General features: G+C 49.6%; 1 protein-coding gene across 9 annotated transcripts in view; it reads left to right on the forward strand.

Annotated features, from left to right (window-relative positions):
* LOC112234864 (myosin-10) overlaps positions 1-21,037 on the forward strand; it is a 78,978-nt gene that overhangs the window by 22,604 nt on the left and 35,337 nt on the right. For 6 of the 9 annotated variants that reach the window (XM_042308016.1, XM_042308008.1, XM_042308022.1 and 3 more), the window contains 9 exons: positions 4,416-4,443; positions 8,217-8,331; positions 11,588-11,635; positions 11,877-11,888; positions 13,468-13,560; positions 13,721-13,784; positions 13,999-14,097; positions 18,545-18,688; positions 20,520-20,734. In XM_042308016.1, coding sequence (XP_042163950.1) covers positions 4,416-4,443; positions 8,217-8,331; positions 11,588-11,635; positions 11,877-11,888; positions 13,468-13,560; positions 13,721-13,784; positions 13,999-14,097; positions 18,545-18,688; positions 20,520-20,734 — 818 coding nt within the window. The remainder of the gene's footprint in view (positions 1-4,415; positions 4,444-8,216; positions 8,332-11,587; positions 11,636-11,876; positions 11,889-13,467; positions 13,561-13,720; positions 13,785-13,998; positions 14,098-18,544; positions 18,689-20,519; positions 20,735-21,037) is intronic. The other 3 variants (XM_042308017.1, XM_042308019.1, XM_042308020.1) reach the window with 3 other exon arrangements.

Genomic DNA, 21,037 nt, shown 5'->3' on the forward strand with positions numbered 1-21,037 from the left:
CAAAAATATTATTTGTGTAGGACAAATCGCTCCGTTTTGTTCATCACGTTTGGCTACGAAAACAACCTGTATCCAGGAGTGTAATTCTCTAGGCAAGCTCATTAGCATAACGCAACGTTAACTATTCATGAAAATCGCAAATGAAATGAAATAAATATATTAGCTCTCAAGCGCCTTTTGTTAACAACACTGTCATCTCAGATTTTCAAAATATGCTTTTGAACCATAGCTAAACAAGCATTTGTGTAACAGTATTGATAGCCTAGCATAGCATTAAGCCTAGCATTCAGCAGGCAACATTTTCACAAAAACAAGAAAAGCATTCAAATAAAATAATTTACCTTTGAAGAACTTCAGATGTTTTCAATGAGACTCTCAGTTAGATAGCAAATGTTCAGTTTTTACAAAAATATTATTTGTGTAGCCAATCGCTCCGTTTTCTTCATCACGTTTGGGTAAGAAAAAACCCGAAAATTAAGTCATTAAAACGCTAACTTTTTTCCAAATTAACTCCATAATATCGACAGAAACATGGCAAACGTTGTTTAGAATCAATCCTCAAGGTGTTTTTCACATATCTATTCGATGATAAGTCATTCGTGGCAGTTTAGTTTCTCCTCTGAAGAAATGGAACGCGCATGGACCTGGAGATTACGCAATAATTTTGACGCATGACACCGGGCGGACACCTGGTAAATGTAGTCTCTTATGGTCAATCTTCCAATGATATGCCTACAAATACGTCACAATGCTGCAGACACCTTGGGGAAACGACAGAAAGGGCAGGCTCATTCCTGGCGCATTCACAGCCATATAAGGAGACATTGGAACACAGCGCCTTCAGAATCTGGGGCATTTCCTGTATGAAATTTAATCTTGGTTTCTGGCCTGTAGCATTAGTTCTGGGGCACTCACAGATAATATCTTTGCAGTTTTGGAAACATCAGAGTTTTTTCTTTCCAAAGCTGTCAATTATATGCATAGTCGAGCATCTTTTCGTGAACAAAATATAAACAAATAAACAAAATATCTTGTTTAAAACGGGAACGTTTTTTATCCAAAAATTAAAAGAGCGCCCCCTATCTCGAAGAAGTTAAATGTATTTGGCTAAGGTGTATTTACACTTCCGACTTCAACTGTAGGCCTTTTCCCACGTACGCTGCCTGTGGAAGACTTCCTCATATTCCATTTCTCTCCTGTTCTATTGGTTTTCATATCAACTTTCCTTCGTTGTCCTGAAGCCAAATGCACAATCCTAGTCATATTAGCAACCCATTCTAGTTGTTGCATCTTTTGATTCACTCTCTTTCTAAGTTTCTAACAGATATTTTTTTTATTTCCCTTTTTCTCCCCAATTTCTTGATATCCAATTACGATCTTGTCTCATCCCTCAACTCCCCAATGGAATCGGGAGAGGCTAAGGTAGAGTCATGCGTCTTCCGAAACATGACCCGCCAAACCGAGCTTCTTAACACCCTCCCGCTTAACCCAGAAGCCAGTTGCACCAACGTGTCGGAGGAAACACTGTTAAACTTACAACCGTAGTCAGCCTGCAGGCGCCCGGCCTGCCACAAGGAGTCGCTAGAGCACAATGAGCCAAGTAAAACCCGCCCGGCCAAAACTAACCCGGACGACGCTGGGCCAATTGTGCGCCGCCCTCTGGGACTCCCTGTCACAGCCAGTTGTGACACAGCCTGGGATCAAACTCGGGTCTGTAGTGACACCTCAAGCACTACGATGCAGTGCCTTAGACCGCTGCGCCACTCGGAAGTCCTGAAAATATATTTTTATTGGCTAATTCATTACAGGAGTTGCATGTTTTGTTCAGATGAATACCATAATGTAAATGTGATTTCTGTCATTCTGAGCACCGTGAGTGAACGCCCTAAGGGGTTACACAACCAATGCAAATGTGTCTGATACATTTCTCAAATGGCCAGTAAATGATAACCTTCCCGGCCACATTGTTTGGTGCCACATTTTCCCAACGGACACCCTGCTGACAGTGTAAATACCATACAGGGCGGCAGGGTAGCCTAGTGGTTAGAGTGGTGGACTAGTAACCGGAAGGTTGCTAGTTCAAACCCCTGAGCTGACAAGGTACAAATCTGTCATTCTGCCCCTGAACAGGCAGTTAACCCACTGTTCCTAGGCCATCATTGAAAATAAGAAATTGTTCTTAACTGACTTGCCTAGTTAAATAAAGGTTAAATAAAATATACAGTGCATTCAGACCCCTTGACTTTTTCCACATTTTGTTACATTACAGCCTTATTCTAAAGTTTTCTTCCCTCGTCAATCTACACCCAATATCCCATAATGACAAAGCAAAAACAGGTTGTTAGAAATTGGTGGCTCCAAACTTCATCCATTTAAGAATGATGGAGGCCACTGTGTTCTTGGGGACCTTCGATGCTGCATCCATTTTTTGGTACCCTTCCCCAGATCTGTGCTTCGACACAATCCTGTCTTGGAGCTCTACGGACAATTGCTTTGACCTCATGGCTTGGTTTTTGCTCTGACATGCACTGTCAACTGTCACTGTCATCCTTATATAGACAGGTGTGTGCCTTTCCAAATCATGTCCAATCAAATTAATTTACCACAGGTGGACTCTAATCAAGTTGTAGAAACATCTCAAGGATGATCAATGGAAACAGGATGAACCTGAGCTCAATTTCTAGTCTCATAGTACAAGGTCTGAATACTTGTGTATTCGCATTGTCATTATGGGGTATTGAGTGTAAATTGATGATTAAAAAAACTCTATTTTAGAATAAGGCTGTAATGTAACAAAATGTGGAAAAAGGGAAGGGGTCTGAATACTTTCTGAATGCAGTGTAAATCCATGTTTTTTGTGGAAGCATATTGAAACAATGGCAATGAGAATATCTCTGCAAATGGCAGTAGTAATTACAGTTCATTCCAGGACTTTTCCCACGCCACATGTATTATGATAGGAGCGTGACAAACAGACACGGATTGCTCCACTCCTCCATTAAAACCGGTTAGAGACAGATTGAGCAACGTTTCTGCCCCGAGGTCATTTCATTAGACGACAACTCTCTCTCTCTCTCTCTCTCTCTCTCTCTCTCTCTCTCTCTCTCTCTCTCTCTCTCATTCTTTCTTTCAATGTGACAGGTGTGTGTCCGTGATCTGTGATCCTATTGATAATTGAACCAGTATGACTGGTATGTGTGCGTGTCCGTGCATGTCTGTGCACATGCGTGCGTGCGTGTGTGTGTTTGCCTGTGGTTCTGAGGAAACCTTTAAAACAAACACACCAGAAATGTAACAGACAAGGTCAGGCCATTGTGTTGGTGTCTGCAGTGTGGGCTGGAGCAGAGGTCTGAGGTCTGTCTGGAGAGACCACTTCTGTAGCTTTGACCTCCTTCCTCCTCACTATACGACAATGCTGCTCAGTGAGAGCTGTTGAAATCACATACACACGGACAGCCTTTATGTTTCAGTCAGGTTCTCTGAGATAGATTGACAAGTGTATCGATCCCCTTGTTACAGTGATTACTGGTGTAAGAGGTGAAGGTAGTACTGTTAGTGATTACTGGTGTAAGTGATTACTGATTACTGTGTAAGAGGTGAAGGTAGTACTGTTACAGTGATTACTGGTGTAAGAAGTGAAGGTAGAACTGTTACAGTGATTACTGGTGTAAGAAGTGAAGGTAGAACTGTTACAGTGATTACTGGTGTAAGAGGTGAAGGTAGTACTGTTACAGTGATTACTGGTGTAAGAAGTGAAGGTAGAACTGTTACAGTGATTACTGGTATAAGGTAGTACTGTGAAGGTAGAACTGTTACAGTGATTACTGGTGTAAGAAGTGAAGGTAGAACTGTTACAGTGATTACTGGTGTAAGAAGTGAAGGTAGAACTGTTACAGTGATTACTGGTGTAAGAAGTGAAGGTAGAACTGTTACAGTGATTACTGGTGTAAGAAGTGAAGGTAGAACTGTTACAGTGATTACTGGTGTAAGAAGTGAAGGTAGTACTGTTACAGTGATTACTGGTGTAAGAAGTGAAGGTAGAACTGTTACAGTGATTACTGGTGTAAGAAGTGAAGGTACTACTGTTACAGTGATTACTGGTGTAAGAAGTGAAGGTAGTACTGTTACAGTGATTACTGGTGTAAGAAGTGAAGGTAGTACTGTTACAGTGATTACTGGTGTAAGAAGTGAAGGTAGAACTGTTACAGTGATTACTGGTGTAAGAAGTGAAGGTAGAACTGTTACAGTGATTACTGGTGTAAGAAGTGAAGGTAGTACTGTTACAGTGATTACTGGTGTAAGAAGTGAAGGTAGAACTGTTACAGTGATTACTGGTGTAAGAAGTGAAGGTACTACTGTTCATTGGGTAATATGAAAGACTGACATATTCTGCTTTCGTTATTATTCTCTCACAGACAGAGAAGATCAATCTATCCTCTGCACGTGAGTAACCTGGGGTTATATATGGGTCTGTCTACCTGTATGTCTGCCTGTCTTGTCTGCCTGTCTTGTCTGTCTGTTTGCCTGTCTGTCTGTCTGCCTGTCTTGTCTGCCTGCCTGCCTACATGCCTGTCTGTCTGCATGCCTGTCTGTCTGCCTGTCTTGTCTGCCTGTTTGCCTGTCTGTCTGTCTGTCTTGTCTGTCTTTTGACCCATCTGTCTGCCTGTCTTGTCTGTCTTTTGACCTGTCTGTCTGTCTGTCTGTCTGCCTGTCTTGTCTGCCTGTCTTGTCTGTCTTTTGACCCATCTGTCTGCCTGTCTTGTCTGTCTTTTGACCTGTCTGTCTGTCTGTCTGCCTGTCTTGTCTGCCTGTCTTGTCTGTCTTTTGACCTGTCTGTCTGCCTGTCTTGTCTGTCTTTTGACCTGTCTGTCTGTCTTGTCTGTCTGTTGTCCGTGTGTATTCTCACCATGGTAAATGATCCCAGTTTAGATTACTGAAGCTGAGTATAGCTTAGTTTCTGCTAGGATCCTGTTTTTAAACTTTTATAGCCCAGTCCCCCTCCAACACTAGAAGTATATTTAGTTTCCCCCAGTCAGTCTCCTGTATTCTCCTTTATTCCCATCCAACAGCAACACAATGACTAGTGTCTGTATCCTGCACACCTGCTCTCTGTGTATAGAGGAATACAATGCATGGTTCCTCTGTTCCCTGGTGGCCTACACGTGTGTATAGAGGAATACACTGCATGGTTCCTCTGTTCCCTGGTGGCCTACACGTGTGTATAGAGGAATACACTGCATGGTTCCTCTGTTCCCTGGTGGCCTACACGTGTGTATAGAGGAATACACTGCATGGTTCCTCTGTTCCCTGGTGGCCTACACGTGTGTATAGAGGAATACACTGCATGGTTCCTCTGTTCCCTGGTGGCCTACACGTGTGTATAGAGGAATACACTGCATGGTTCCTCTGTTCCCTGGTGGCCTACACGTGTGTATAGAGGAATACACTGCATGGTTCCTCTGTTCCCTGGTGGCCTACACGTGTGTATAGAGGAATACACTGCATGGTTCCTCTGTTCCCTGGTGGCCTACACGTGTGTATAGAGGAATACACTGCATGGTTCCTCTGTTCCCTGGTGGCCTACACGTGTGTATAGAGGAATACACTGCATGGTTCCTCTGTTCCCTGGTGGCCTACACGTGTGTATAGAGGAATACACTGCATGGTTCCTCTGTTCCCTGGTGGCCTACACGTGTGTATAGAGGAATACACTGCATGGTTCCTCTGTTCCCTGGTGGCCTACACGTGTGTATAGAGGAATACACTGCATGGTTCCTCTGTTCCCTGGTGGCCTACACGTGTGTATAGAGGAATACACTGCATGGTTCCTCTGTTCCCTGGTGGCCTACACGTGTGTATAGAGGAATACACTGCATGGTTCCTCTGTTCCCTGGTGGCCTACACGTGTGTATAGAGGAATACACTGCATGGTTCCTCTGTTCCCTGGTGGCCTACACGTGTGTATAGAGGAATACACTGCATGGTTCCTCTGTTCCCTGGTGGCCTACACGTGTGTATAGAGGAATACACTGCATGGTTCCTCTGTTCCCTGGTGGCCTACACGTGTGTATAGAGGAATACACTGCATGGTTCCTCTGTTCCCTGGTGGCCTACACGTGTGTATAGAGGAATACACTGCATGGTTCCTCTGTTCCCTGGTGGCCTACACGTGTGTATAGAGGAATACACTGCATGGTTCCTCTGTTCCCTGGTGGCCTACACGTGTGTATAGAGGAATACACTGCATGGTTCCTCTGTTCCCTGGTGGCCTACACGTGTGTATAGAGGAATACACTGCATGGTTCCTCTGTTCCCTGGTGGCCTACACGTGTGTATAGAGGAATACACTGCATGGTTCCTCTGTTCCCTGGTGGCCTACACGTGTGTATAGAGGAATACACTGCATGGTTCCTCTGTTCCCTGGTGGCCTACACGTGTGTATAGAGGAATACACTGCATGGTTCCTCTGTTCCCTGGTGGCCTACACGTGTGTATAGAGGAATACACTGCATGGTTCCTCTGTTCCCTGGTGGCCTACACGTGTGTATAGAGGAATACACTGCATGGTTCCTCTGTTCCCTGGTGGCCTACACGTGTGTATAGAGGAATACACTGCATGGTTCCTCTGTTCCCTGGTGGCCTACACGTGTGTATAGAGGAATACACTGCATGGTTCCTCTGTTCCCTGGTGGCCTACACGTGTGTATAGAGGAATACACTGCATGGTTCCTCTGTTCCCTGGTGGCCTACACGTGTGTATAGAGGAATACACTGCATGGTTCCTCTGTTCCCTGGTGGCCTACACGTGTGTATAGAGGAATACACTGCATGGTTCCTCTGTTCCCTGGTGGCCTACACGTGTGTATAGAGGAATACACTGCATGGTTCCTCTGTTCCCTGGTGGCCTACACGTGTGTATAGAGGAATACACTGCATGGTTCCTCTGTTCCCTGGTGGCCTATAGAGGAATACACGTGTGTATAGAGGAATACACTGCATGGTTCCTCTGTTCCCTGGTGGCCTACACGTGTGTATAGAGGAATACACTGCATGGTTCCTCTGTTCCCTGGTGGCCTACACGTGTGTATAGAGGAATACACTGCATGGTTCCTCTGTTCCCTGGTGGCCTACACGTGTGTATAGAGGAATACACTGCATGGTTCCTCTGTTCCCTGGTGGCCTACACGTGTGTATAGAGGAATACACTGCATGGTTCCTCTGTTCCCTGGTGGCCTACACGTGTGTATAGAGGAATACACTGCATGGTTCCTCTGTTCCCTGGTGGCCTACACGTGTGTATAGAGGAATACACTGCATGGTTCCTCTGTTCCCTGGTGGCCTACACGTGTGTATAGAGGAATACACTGCATGGTTCCTCTGTTCCCTGGTGGCCTACACGTGTGTATAGAGGAATACACTGCATGGTTCCTCTGTTCCCTGGTGGCCTACACGTGTGTATAGAGGAATACACTGCATGGTTCCTCTGTTCCCTGGTGGCCTACACGTGTGTATAGAGGAATACACTGCATGGTTCCTCTGTTCCCTGGTGGCCTACACATGTGTATAGAGGAATACACTGCATGGTTCCTCTGTTCCCTGGTGGCCTACACGTGTGTATAGAGGAATACACTGCATGGTTCCTCTGTTCCCTGGTGGCCTACACGTGTGTATAGAGGAATACACTGCATGGTTCCTCTGTTCCCTGGTGGCCTACACGTGTGTATAGAGGAATACACTGCATGGTTCCTCTGTTCCCTGGTGGCCTACACGTGTGTATAGAGGAATACACTGCATGGTTCCTCTGTTCCCTGGTGGCCTACACGTGTGTATAGAGGAATACACTGCATGGTTCCTCTGTTCCCTGGTGGCCTACACGTGTGTATAGAGGAATACACTGCATGGTTCCTCTGTTCCCTGGTGGCCTACACGTGTGTATAGAGGAATACACTGCATGGTTCCTCTGTTCCCTGGTGGCCTACACGTGTGTATAGTGTCCTTTCTGTTATATGTGTTTGTGTTGTGTTTATATGTCCTTCATAACTGGGTTGTATATGTGTGTTTTTATGGAGGACCCTTGTGAAACGAGATGTGGTTTATGTGTGTGAGTTTCTCAGCCACCTCAGGGAATACTACTTGTGTGTGTGTGTGTGTGTGTGTGTGTGTGTGTGTGTGTGTGTGTGTGTGTGTGTGTGTGCGTGTGTGTGTGTGTGTTCCAGCGGTGAGTCTGGCGCAGGGAAGACAGAGAACACTAAGAAAGTCATCCAGTATCTGGCTCATGTGGCCTCGTCCCATAAGACTGGAACTCTGGGTAGAAACAAGGAGGCCTCACAGGTAAACTGGGGAAGGAGAGAGAGCGGGAGAAGAGGGGGAGGGGAGGGGGAGCGGAGAAGGGGGAGGAAGAAGAGACTATATGGAGGAAATGGGGGAGAGGAGGAAAGGAGAGCTTGGTCAGGATACAAAGACAGAGGAGGGGAAGAAGATGTGAGGAAAGAGATGACTTGGATGAAGAAGGACAAGAATAGGACGAGAATTGATTGATGGATGAGGTTTATTGTCCTGACTGAGGTAGAGGTTTGTTTGATGAATGAGGTTTATTGTCCTGACTGAGGGAGAGGTTTGATTGATGAATGAGGTTTATTGTCCTGACTGAGGGAGAGGATTGATTGATGGATGATGTTTATTGTCCTTACTGGGGGAATTGATTGATGGGTGATGTTTATTGTCCTGACTGAGGGAGAGGCTTGATTGATGGATGATGTTTATTGTCCTGACTGAGGGAGAGGGTTGATGGATGGATGATGTGTATTGTCCTTACTGGGGGAATTGATGGATGGATGATGTTTATTGTCCTGACTGAGGGAGAGGCTTGATTGATGGATGATGTTTATTGTCCTGACTGAGGGAGAGGGTTGATGGATGGATGATGTGTATTGTCCTGACTGAGGGAGAGGGTTGATTGATGGATGATGTTTATTGTCCTGAATTGATGGATGGATGATGTTTATTGTCCTGACTGAGGGAGAGGGTTGATTGATGGATGATGTTTATTGTCCTGACTGAGGGAGAGGGTTGGTTGATGGATGATGTTTATTGTCCTGACTGAGCGAGAGGGTTGGTTGATGGATGATGTTTATTGTCCTGACTGAGGGAGAGGGTTGGTTGATGGATGATGTTTATTGTCCTGACTGAGGGAGAGGATTGATTGGGATGATGTTTATTGTCCTGACTTGATTGATGGATGATGTTTATTGTCCTGACTGAGGGAGAGGGTTGGTTGATGGATGATGTTTATTGTCCTGACTGAGGGAGAGGGTTGGTTGATGGATGATGTTTATTGTCCTGACTGAGGGAGAGGGTTGGTTGATGGATGATGTTTATTGTCCTGACTGAGGGAGAGGGTTGGTTGATGGATGATGTTTATTGTCCTGACTGAGGGAGAGGGTTGGTTGATGGATGATGTTTATTGTCCTGACTGACTGGGAGAGGGTTGGGAGAGGGTTGGTTGATGGATGATGTTTATTGTCCTGACTGAGGGAGAGGGTTGGTTGATGGATGATGTTTAATGTCCTGACTGAGGGAGAGGGTTGGTTGATGGATGATGTTTATTGTCCTGACTGAGGGAGAGGGTTGGTTGATGGATGATGTTTATTGTCCTGACTGAGGGAGTGGATGGGGAAACAGAATAAGGCAGGAAGAAAGTGAAAGAACGAGAGGGTGTAGGGAGGACTTGTTATGACTTGTTATGAAGTTGTGTTAAAGATGTATATTGAAACTATGGTTGAAACAAGGTGTACTGCTACATTTTGTGTTACACTACATGTTGCTTCTACTCCATGACTTCCTGTCTACTACTGTTCTTCTTGCTGATCAAGTGCTGCTGGAGGAATCAATATAGAGTGACCTCGATAATCATTCCTGTCTCTCTGCTCCTCTCCTCTCTCCCTGCCCTGTCCTCTCTCCCTGCCCTGTCCTCTCTCCCTGCCCTGTCCTCTCTCCCTGCCCTGTCCTCTCTCCCTGCCCTGTCCTCTCTCCCTGCTCCTCTCCTCTCTCCCTGCTCTGTCCTCTCTCCCTGCCCTGTCCTCTCTCCCTGCTCCTCTCCTCTCTCCCTGCCCTGTCCTCTCTCCCTGCTCCTCTCCTCTCTCCCCTGCTCTGTCCTCTCTCCCTGCCCTGTCCTCTCTCCCTGCCCTGTCCTCTCTCCCTGCCCTGTCCTCTCTCCCTGCCCTGTCCTCTCTCCCTGCTCCTCTCCTCTCTCCCTGCTCTGTCCTCTCTCCCTGCCCTGTCCTCTCTCCCTGCTCCTCTCCTCTCTCCCTGCCCTGTCCTCTCTCCCTGCTCCTCTCCTCTCTCCCTGCTCTGTCCTCTCTCCCTGCCCTGTCCTCTCTCCCTTCCCTGTCCTCTCTCCCTTCCCTGTCCTCTCTCCCTGCCCTGTCCTCTCTCCCTGTCCTGTCCTCTCTCCCTGCCCTGTCCTCTCTCCCTTCCCTGTCCTCTCTCCCTGCTCTGTCCTCTCTCCCTGCCCTGTCCTCTCTCCCTTCCCTGTCCTCTCTCCCTTCCCTGTCCTCTCTCCCTGCCCTGTCCTCTCTCCCTGTCCTGTCCTCTCTCCCTGTCCTGTCCTCTTTCCCTGCCCTGTCCTCTCTCCCTGCCCTGTCCTCTCTCCCTTCCCTGTCCCCTCTCCCTGCCCTGTCTTCTCTCCCTGTCCTGTCCTCTCTCCCTGCCCTGTCCTCTCTCCCTGCCCTGTCCTCTCTCCCTGCCCTGTCCTCTCTCCCTGCCATCTCCTGCCTCTCTGCCCTGTCCTCTCTCCCTGCCCTGTCCTCTCTCCCTGCCCTGTCCTCTCTCCCTGCCCTGTCCTCTCTCCCTGCCCTGTCCTCTCTCTCTGCCCTGTCCTCTCTCCCTGCCCTGTCCTCTCTCCCTGCCCTGTCCTCTCTCCCTGCCCTGTCCTCTCTCCCTGCCCTTTCCCCTCTCCCTGCCCTGTCCTCTCTCCCTGCCCTGTCCTCTCTCCCTGCCCTGTCCTCTCTCCCTGCCCTGTCCTCTCTCCCTGCCCTGTCCTCTCTCTGCCCTGTCCTCTCTCCCTGCCCTGTCCTCTCTCCCTGCCCTGTCCTCTCTCCCTGCCCTGTCCTCTCTCCCTGTCCTGTCCTCTCTCCCTGCCGTGTCCTCTCTCCCTGCCCTGTCCTCTCCCTGTCCTGTCCTCTCTCCCTGCCCTGTCCTCTCTCCCTGCCCTGTCCTCTCTCCCTGTCCTGTCCTCTCTCCCTGCCCTGTCCTCTCTCCTTGCCCTGTCCTCTCTCCCTGTCCTGTCCTCTCTCCCTGCCCTGTCCTCTCTCCCTGCCCTGTCCTCTCTCCCTGCCCTGTCCTCTCTCCTTGTTCTGTCCTCTCTCCCTGCCCTGTCCTCTCTCCCTGCCATCTCCTCTCATTCCCCCTCTCATGTTCTCTCCTCCCCCTACTGCCCCTTATCCTCCCCTTTTTCTACTGTTTTCCTTCTCTTCTTTCTCCTTTCCTTTCCTCCCTCTCTCCCTCCTCCCTCTTGATTTTGCACTCTCTCCTACCCTCTCTCCTTCAACCTCCCCCTCTTTCTTGTCCTTCTCTCCTGCGTGTTCAGATGGATGGCAGTAGGTCGTTGCCCCGGGGCAGTTCCATGGTGAACAGGGTGAGTGGGCTCTATTCTGTCCTGTCTTCTCCTCTTTCCTTCTCTTCTGTTCTGCCTACCGATTCTGGTTTGTGCTCCAGACTAACGTCCTTTAACAACACCATTACTGATGTGTTCCTCCATAACGGTCAAGCATTTTGTTTTTGTTTGTACTGCATTCATTGGTCTGTTGTTGTCTTTTGTTGTTTGTTTGTCTCATCCGTTGATTCTCCCAACCTTCCCGTTTTTCTCAATCTCTCAGAGTGTGCAATATGTGAGTATAATATAAAGTATAAAGACTATCACCACTGTGGGCTGATTAAGGTTAAACATTGCAGAATTGCAGATAGATGTCGAATGTATAGAGCAGACATAACTATCTTGTTCAGTGTACGAGAGAATCTTGTCTGGTTTAGACAAAACATTTCTGTCTGAATGTTCTGAAAAGTTGCTGTCTCCTGAATGAAAGCCCTGTTGTTCTCTGGTGTCTATGGGTGTTTGGATTTTTACTGTATGGTATATCTGTAGCAACACCCAATGGGTGCTAGAATAAGTGGTGATGGGCGGGCCTATGAATCTCTCTCAACGTCCTGATTGGCTGGATTAACAACCTGTCAATCTTCAAACCATATATAGTTGTCCAATGAAATGCTCTAGTTTCCTGATTGACAGCTGGTGTTAATCCCGCCCATAGGTGGGTCTCAGAATCATTCCCCTCATCGGTGAAGGAAAGCTTTGGAATTCACTGATGATGCACAAAAGCTTGGTCTTAAAACAACCGGCCATCTGAAAACCAGATAGGTGGAATCTCCCCTAAACCCTTTGGACGCTTAGATAGAGCCATCACCTTAGTGATTACACCTATCCAGTCTTTCTGGTCTGCTAGCACTGAAGGGGCAGTGGCTAGAGGTTGTTCTCAGACCGGTCTATAGACCTCCTTCCCCATCCTCCCTTTACAGTGAATGAGCTCAATGCTTCCATTCTGGTGGCCACACCTGTGAATGATGCCCAAATACACCAGGCATTTACCATGTAGAATAGTTAAGCATACATTCTGGTTGACCAGGAGTCTCCACACATACCTGTCTGTGTGTGTGCGTGCTTTTATGTGTGTGTGTTGTTGCGTGCGTTTGTCTAGTAGTATGTGCATTGTTGTCAGTCTGAGCTTTGTTCCCATGCAAAGCCCTGGCCTCTTGCTGTGTGTAGCTTTGAGTGCTGCTTGGCTGGCGTGCTTCACCTGGCGCTTTTAAATCCCCCTCCAGTAGCTCCCTAGGTAATGCTAATGCTACTGTACTTAAAGCTATAGAGCTCGTAGAGCTATAGCCTGAGCCACTGTGTAGCTAAAGCTAGAGATAGCATCTGCGGCCATACTTTCTGATCTAACGCAGTGGTTCTCGACTGACACGATAAATTCATGTGAACTAGTGCAACAGCACAGGGACAGGCTATTACACAGCCTCTGTGCTAGTTGGTTTCTGCTTACGCCACTTAGCCGTTGTCTCGCCAACGTCTGGCCGAGGTGTTGGCAAGGCACCAATGTAGAGTTGTTGAATGCACAAAGTCTGGTACTTTGGCTGGCTTATGTTAGCTGGCTAGATGCTGAAAATGTCTGTAAGAGAACACATGAAAAGCTATTTATCTCTAGATTTCTCTGGGCTCATCCTGTTGAGATGCTATTACAGACTATATCTTGAAATTCAGAGTTGAGACCACTGGGTTACTGCCTTGTTTACTCTCTGATGAGTCTGGTCTCCCCTCTTTTGTACTGGGATTGGGGGAACAGTATTTTGGGTTGTGGAGTTGCTTTGTGATGCATGTCCCAGTGTTGATGCGGTGCCTGTCCTGTCCTCCAGGGGGAGCTAGAGAGACAGCTGCTACAGGCCAACCCCATCCTGGAGGCCTTCGGAAATGCCAAGACTGTCAAGAATGACAACTCCTCCAGATTTGTAAGAATGTATTAATATCTAGATTGATCCCAGATAAGATCTACAGTATGTTTTTAATTGGTTGTATTTTTATTTACTGTGTTTGTTGTTGAGTTTGTATATTTTTTTCATTAATATGTTAATCATCAACTGACACATTTCTTCTCCTCTTGTCTCTCAGGGCAAATTCATCCGTATTAACTTTGACGTGGCTGGATATATTGTCGGTGCCAACATTGAGACCTGTATCCTTCCTCTGCAGTCAAACTATGTTTCGAGTCCCAACCTAAATATTACTGTTGTAATTCATTAGTATGCTCACTGTTGGGTCACTGCTAATCTGTCATCAGGTAGAAGTTGCCCGACACACAGGGGTCAGCTCAGGGAAGCAGGGGATGCAAAACTGCCCTTAGGTTAGTGTCTGGGGCTATTGAACCCTTCCTTTACTCCTGACCTCAGACCTGCTGGAGAAGTCGAGGGCGATCCGCCAGGCCAAAGATGAAAGGACCTTTCACATCTTCTACCAACTCATGTGTGGAGCTTCAGAGGCCACCAGAGGTGAGAGAGGGGGAGAGGAGAAAGAGAGGGTAGGAGAGGGAGGGAAGAAAGAGAGGGTAGGAGAGGGAGGGGAGGAAGAGAGGGTAGGAGAGGGAGGGGAGAAAGAGAGGGTAGGAGAGGGAGGGGGAGAAAGAGAGGGTAGGAGAGGGAGGGGGTAGGAAGAGAGAAAGGAGGGAGGAGAGGGAGGAGAAAGAGAGGTAGGAGGAGGGAGGGGAGAAAGAGAGGAGGGAGTAGGAGAGGGAGGGGAGAAAGAGAGGGTAGGAGAGGGAGGGAAGAAAGAGAGGGTAGGAGAGGGAGGGAGAAAGAGAGGGTAGGAGAGGGAGGGGGGAAAGAGAGGGTAGGAGAGGGAGGGGGAAAGAGAGGGTAGGAGAGGGAGGGGGGAAGAAAAGAGGGTAGGAGAGGGAGCGGAGAAAGAGAGTGTAGGAGAGGGAGGGGAGAAAGAGAGGGGAGGAAAGGGTGGGAAGAAAGAGAGGGTAGGAGAGGTAGGGGAGAAAGAGAGGGTAGGAGAGGTAGGGGAGAAAGAGAGGGTAGGAGAGGAAGGGGAGAAAGAGAGGGGAGGAAAGGGTGGGAAGAAAGAGAGGGTAGGAGAGGAAGGGGAGAAAGAGAGGGTAGGAGAGGTAGGGGAGAAAGAGAGGGTAGGAGAGGGAGGAGGAAAAAAGAGAGGGTAGGAGAGGGAGGGGAGAAAGAGAGGGTAGGAGAGGGAGGGGAGAAAGAGAGTGTAGGAGAGGGAGGGGAGAAAGAGAGGGGAGGAAAGGGTGGGAAGAAAGAGAGGGTAGGAGAGGTAGGGGGTAGAAAGAGAGGGTAGGAGAGGTAGGGGAGAAAGAGAGGGTAGGAGAGGAAGGGGAGAAAGAGAGGGGGAGGAAAGGGTGGGAAGAAAGAGAGGGTAGGAGAGGAAGAGGAGAAAGAGAGGGTAGGAGAGGTAGGGGAGAAAGAGAGGGTAGGAGAGGGAGCGGAGAAAGAGAGGGTAGGAGAGGGAGGGGAGAAAGAGAGGGTAGGAGAGGGAGGGGAGAAAGAGAGGGTAGGAGAGGGAGGGGAGAAAGAGAGGGTGTAGGAGAGGGAGGGGAGAAAGAGAGGGTAGGAGAGGGAGGGGAGGAAAGGGTGGGAAGAAAGAGGAGGGTAGGAGAAAGAGAGGGTAGGGGAGAAAGAGAGGGTAGGGGAGAGAAGAGAGGGTAGGGGAGAGGGAGGGAGGGAGAAAGAGAGGGTAGGAGAGGGAGGGAGGGTAGAAAGAGAGGGTAGGAGAGGGAGGGGAGAAAGAGAGGGTAGGAGAGGGAGGGAGAAAGAGAGGGTAGGAGAGGGAGGGGAGAAAGAGAGGGTAGGAGAGGGGGAGAAAGAGAGGGTAGGGGGAGGGAGAAAGAGAGGGAGGGGAGGGGAGAAAGAGAGGGTAGGAGAGGGAGGGGAAAGAGGAAAGGGTGGGAAGAAAGAGAGGGTAGGAGAGGTAGGGGAGAAAGATAGGGTAGGAGAGGGAGGGGGTAGAAAGAGAGGGTAGGAGAGGGAGGGGGGAGAAAGAGAGGGTAGGAGAGGGAGAGGAGAAAGAGAGGGTAGGAGAGGGAGGGGAGAAAGAGAGGGGGGGGAGAGGGAGGGAAGAAAGAGAGGGTAGGAGAGGGAGCGGAGAAAGAGAGGGTAGGAGAGGGGGAGAGGGGAGAAAGAGAGGGTAGGAGAGAGGGAGGGGAGAAGAGGGAGGGGGAAGAGAGGGAGGGAAGAAAGAGAGGGTAGGAGAGGGAGCGGAGAAAGAGAGTGTAGGAGAGGGAGGGGAGAAAGAGAGGGGAGGAAAGGGTGGGAAGAAAGAGAGGGTAGGAGAGGTAGGGAGAGAAAGAGGGAGGGTAGGAGAGGGAGGGGAGAAAGAGAGGGTAGGAGAGGGAGGGGAGAAAGAGAGGGGGAGGAGAGGGAGGGGAGAAAGAGAGGGTAGGAGAGGGAGGGAGAAAGAGAGTGTAGGAGAGGGAGGGGAGAAAGAGAGGGGAGGAAAGGGTGGGAAGAAAGAGGGTGGAGGGTAGGAGAGGTAGGGGAGGGAGAAGAGAGGGTAGGAGAGGTAGGGGAGAAAGAGAGGGTAGGAGAGGGAGGGGAGAAAGAGAGGAGGGAGGGAAAGGGTGGGAAGAAAGAGAGGGTAGGAGAGGTAGGGGAGAAAGAGAGGGTAGGAGAGGTAGGGAAGGGGAGAAAGAGAGGGTAGGAGAGGGAGGGGAGAAAGAGAGGGTAGGAGAGGGAGGGAAGAAAGAGAGGGTAGGAGAGGGAGCGGAGAAAGAGAGGGAGGTAGGAGAGGGAGGGGAGAAAGAGAGGGGGAGGAAAGGGTGGGAAGGGAGAAAGAGAGGGTAGGAGAGGGAGGGGAGAAAGAGAGGGTAGGAGAGGGAGAGGGAGGGGGAGAAAGAGAGGGGGAGGGAGGAGAGGGAGGGGAGAAAGAGAGGGTAGGAGAGGGAGCGGAGAAAGAGAGTGTAGGAGAGGGAGGGGAGAAGAGAGGGGAGGAAAGGGTGGGAAGAAAGAGAGGGTAGGAGAGGTAGGGGGAAAGAGAGGGTAGGAGAGGGAGGGGAGAAAGAGAGGGGAGGAAAGGGTGGGAAGAAAGATAGGGTAGGAGAGGTAGGGGAGAAAGAGAGGGTAGGAGAGGTAGGGAAGAAAGAGGGGTAGGAGAGGGAGCGGAGAAAGAGAGGGTAGGAGAGGGAGGGGAGAAAGAGAGGGTAGGAGAGGGAGGGAAGAAAGAGAGGGTAGGAGAGGGAGCGGAGAAAGAGAGTGTAGGAGAGGGAGGGGAGAAAGGGTGGGAAGAAAGAGAGGGTAGGAGCGGTAGGGGAGAAAGAGAGGGTAGGAGGGGTAGGTGAGAAGAGAGGGTAGGAGAGGGAGGGGAGAAAGAGAGGGGGAGGAAAGGGTGGGAAGAAAGAGAGGGTAGGAGAGGTAGGGGAGAAAGAGAGGGTAGGAGAGGTAGGGGAGAAAGAGAGGGTAGGAGAGGGAGCGGAGAAAGAGAGGGTAGGAGAAGGAGGGGAGAAAGAGAGGGTAGGAGAGGGAGGGGAGAAAGAGAGTGTAGGAGAGGGAGGGGAGAAAGAGAGGGTAGGAGAGGGAGGGGAGGAAAGGGTGGGAAGAAAGAGAGGGTAGGAGAGGTAGGGGAGAAAGAGAGGGTAGGAGAGGTAGGGAGAAAGAGAGGGGTAAGAGAGGGTAGGAGAGGTGGAGGAGAGGGTAGGAGAGGGAGGGGAGAAAGAGAGGGTAGGAGAGGGAGGGGAGAAAGAGAGGGTAGGAGAGGGAGCGGAGAAAGAGAGGGTAGGAGAGGGAGAGGGTAGGAGAGGGAGGGGAGAAAGAGAGGGTAGGAGAGGGAGGGGAGGAAAGGGTGGGAAGAAAGAGAGGGTAGGAGAGGTAGGGGAGAAAGAGAGGGTAGGAGAGGGAGTGGAGAAAGAGAGGGTAGGAGAGGGAGGGGAGAAAGAGAGGGTAGGAGAGGGAGGGGAGAAAGAGAGGGTAGGAGAGGGAGGGGAGAAGGAGAGGGAGGGGAGAAAGAGAGGGTAGGAGAGGGAGGGGAGGGGAGAAAGGGGATGGGTTGAATAGGTAGATCTGGTGAATAGGTAGATGTGGTGAATAGATAGATCTGGTGAATAGGTAGATCTGGTGAATAGATAGATCTGGTGAATAGGTTGATCTGGTGAATAGATAGATCCGGTAAAATAGGTTGATCTGGTGAATAGGTAGATCTGGTAAATAGAGATCTGGTGAATAGATAGATCTGGTGAATAGATAGATCTGGTGAATAGATAGATCTGGTGAATAGAGATCTGGTGAATAGAGATCTGGTGAATAGATAGATCTGGTGAATAGATAGATCTGGTGAATAGATAGATCTGGTGAATAGATAGATCTGGTGAATATATAGATCTGGTGAATATATAGATCTGGTGAATAGATAGATCTGGTGAATAGATAGATCTGGTGAATAGAGATCTGGTGAATAGAGATCTGGTGAATAGATAGATCTGGTGAATAGAGATCTGGTGAATAGAGATCTGGTGAATAGAGATCTGGTGAATAGAGATCTGGTGAATAGAGATCTGGTGAATAGGTAGATCTGGTGAATAGATAGATCTGGTGAATAGATAGATCTGGTGAATAGATAGATCTGGTGAATAGATAGATCTGGTGAATAGATAGATCTGGTGAATAGAGATCTGGTGAATAGGTTGATCTGGTGAATAGAGATCTGGTGAATAGAGATCTGGTGAATAGATAGATCTGGTGAATATATAGATCTGGTGAATAGATAGATCTGGTGAATAGAGATCTGGTGATCTGTTTAATGTTTTTGTTTGAAAATTGAACTTCGATTCATGACATTTGATCATTTTACTGATTTTACTGTCCTCTCTTTCTCTGTTTCTCTCTCTCTCTGTTTCCCTCTCTCTCTGTTTCCCTGTCTTTCTGTTTCACTGTCTCTCTGTTTCCATCTCTCTCTCTGTTTCCCTGTCTCTCTCTTCCTCTCTGTCTGTAGCAGACCTTCTCCTTGGTAGTGCTGACCAGTACAGGTTTCTGAGTGGAGGTGCTATACCTGTTCCAGGCCAGAGTGACGCTGACAACTTCACCCAGACCATGGACTCTATGACCATCATGGGATTCACACCAGAAGAGTCTCTGTGTAAGTGAGAGAGGGATGGAGGGGAGGGGAGGAAAGGGGGGGCAGAGCTTTCCTCAGTACATGGAAGTAAAAAACTATATTTTCTCTCCATCCTTTCTGCCTGTCTGTCTGTCTCCCTCCTCCCTCCCTACCCTCCTCTCCATCCTTTCTGCCTGTCTGTCTGTCTGTCTGTCTCCCTCCTCCCTCCCTACCCTCCTCTCCATCCCTCTCTTTCTTTCTGCCTGCCTGTCTCCCTCCTCCCTCCCTCCCTCCATGCCTCTCCATGCCTCTCCCTACCCTTCTCTTTCTTTCTGCCTGCCTGTCTGTCTGTCCCTCCCCCTCCCTCCCTCCTCTCCATCCCTCCTCTCCATCCCTCCATCCCTCTTTTCTTTCTGCCTGCCTGTCTCCCTCCTCCCTCCCTGCACTCCTCTCCATCCCTCTCTTTCTTTCTGCCTGCCTGTCTGTCTGTCTCCCTCCTCCCTCCCTACCCTCCTCTCCATCCCTCTCTTTCTTTCTGCCTGCCTGTCTGTCTCCTCCCTCCCTCCCTGCACTCCTCTCCATCCCTCTCTTTCTGCCTGTCTGTCTGTCTCCTCCCTCCCTCCCTGCACTCCTCTCCATCCCTCTCTTTCTTTCTGCCTGCCTGTCTGTCTGTCTCCCCTCCCCTCCCTCCCTCCCTCCACCCTCCTCTGCCATCCCTCTCTTTCTTTCTGCCTGCCTGTCTGTCTGTCCTCCCTCCTCCCTCCCTACCCTCCTCTCCATCCCTCTCTTTCTTTCTGCCTGCCTGTCTGTCTCCCTCCCTCCCTGCACTCCTCTCCATCCCTCTCTTTCTGCCTGCCTGTCTGTCCCTCCCTCCCTGCACTCTCTCCATCCCTCCTTTCTGCCTGCCTCCCTACCCTCCTTTCTGCCTGTCATCCCTCCATCCCTTTTTCTTTCTGCCTGCCTGTCTGTCTCCTCCCTCCCTCCCTGCACTCCTCTCCATCCCTCTCTTTCTGCCTGTCTGTCTCCCTCCTCCTCCCTCCCTCCCTCCCCCTCCTCTCCATCCATCTCTTCCATCTCTTTCTGCCTGTCTGTCTCCCTCCTCTCCATCCCTCTCTTTCTGCCTGTCTGTCTGTCACCTCCCCCTCCCCCTCCTCTCAATCCCTCTGCCTGTCTTTTTGTCTCCCTCCCCTGCCTGTCTGTCTGTCTGTCTCCCCCCCTCCTCTCCATCCCTCTCTTTCTGCCTGTCTCTTGTCTGTTTGTCTCCCATCCCTTTCTGCCTGTCTCTATCCCTCTCTTTCTGCCTGTCTGTCTGTCTCCCTCCCCTCCTCTCCATCCCTCTCTTTCTGCCTATCTGTTTGTCTGTCTCCCCATCCTCTCCATCCCTCTCCATCCCTTTCTTTCTGCCTGTCTGTCTGTCTCCCTCCCCCTCCTCTCCATCCCTCTCTTTCTGCCTGTCTCTGTGTTTGTCTCCCTCCCTGTCTGTCTGTCTCTATCCCTCTCTTTCTGCCTGTCTGTCTGTCTGTCTCCCTCCCCTCCTCTCCATCCCTTTCTTTCTGCCTGTCTGTCTGTCTCCCTCCCCTCCTCTCCATCCCTTTCTTTCTGCCTGTCTGTCTGTCTCCCTCCCCCATCCTCTCCATCCCTCTCTTTCTGCCTGTCTGTCTGTCTGTCTCCCCATCCTCTCCATCCCTCTCTTTCTGCCTATCTGTCTGTCTGTCTCCCTCCCCTCCTCTCCATCCCTTTCTTTCTGCCTGTCTGTCTGTCTCCCTCCCCTCCTCTCCATCTCTCTCTTTCTGCCTGTCTGTCTGTCTCCCTCCCCTCCTCTCCATCCCTCTCTTTCTGCCTGTCTGTCTCCCTCCTCCCTCCCTCCTGTTAGCCATGTTGAAGGTGATCTCTGCGGTGCTCCAGTTTGGGAACATCTCGTTCACTAAGGAGAAGAACCAGGACCAGTGCTCCATGCCAGATGACACGGCTGCCCAGAAACTGAGCCACCTGCTGGGCATCAGCGTGCTGGAGTTCTCCCGGGCCATCCTCACCCCCAGGATCAAAGTAGGACGCGAGTACGTCCAGAAGGCCCAGACCAAAGAACAGGTGAGACACACACACATACACACACACACACACACACACATATACACATACACACACACATATACACACACATATACACAATTGGTGTAAGAAGCACATGCTAGTTTCTTAAAATATCTAAATGAATAATGCTCTCTCTCTTCACTCTCTCTCTTCTCTCTCTTTATCTTCTCTTTCTCTTCTCTCTTCTCTCTCACTCTTCTCTCTCTCTTCTCTCTCACTCTTCCCTCTCGCTTCTCTATCTTCTCTCTTTTCTCTCACTCTTCTCTCTCTTCTCTATCTTCTCTCTCTCTTTTCTCTCAC

The sequence above is a fragment of the Oncorhynchus tshawytscha genome, linkage group LG03 (assembly GCF_018296145.1).
Source record: "Oncorhynchus tshawytscha isolate Ot180627B linkage group LG03, Otsh_v2.0, whole genome shotgun sequence".
Lineage (NCBI taxonomy): Eukaryota > Metazoa > Chordata > Actinopteri > Salmoniformes > Salmonidae > Oncorhynchus > Oncorhynchus tshawytscha.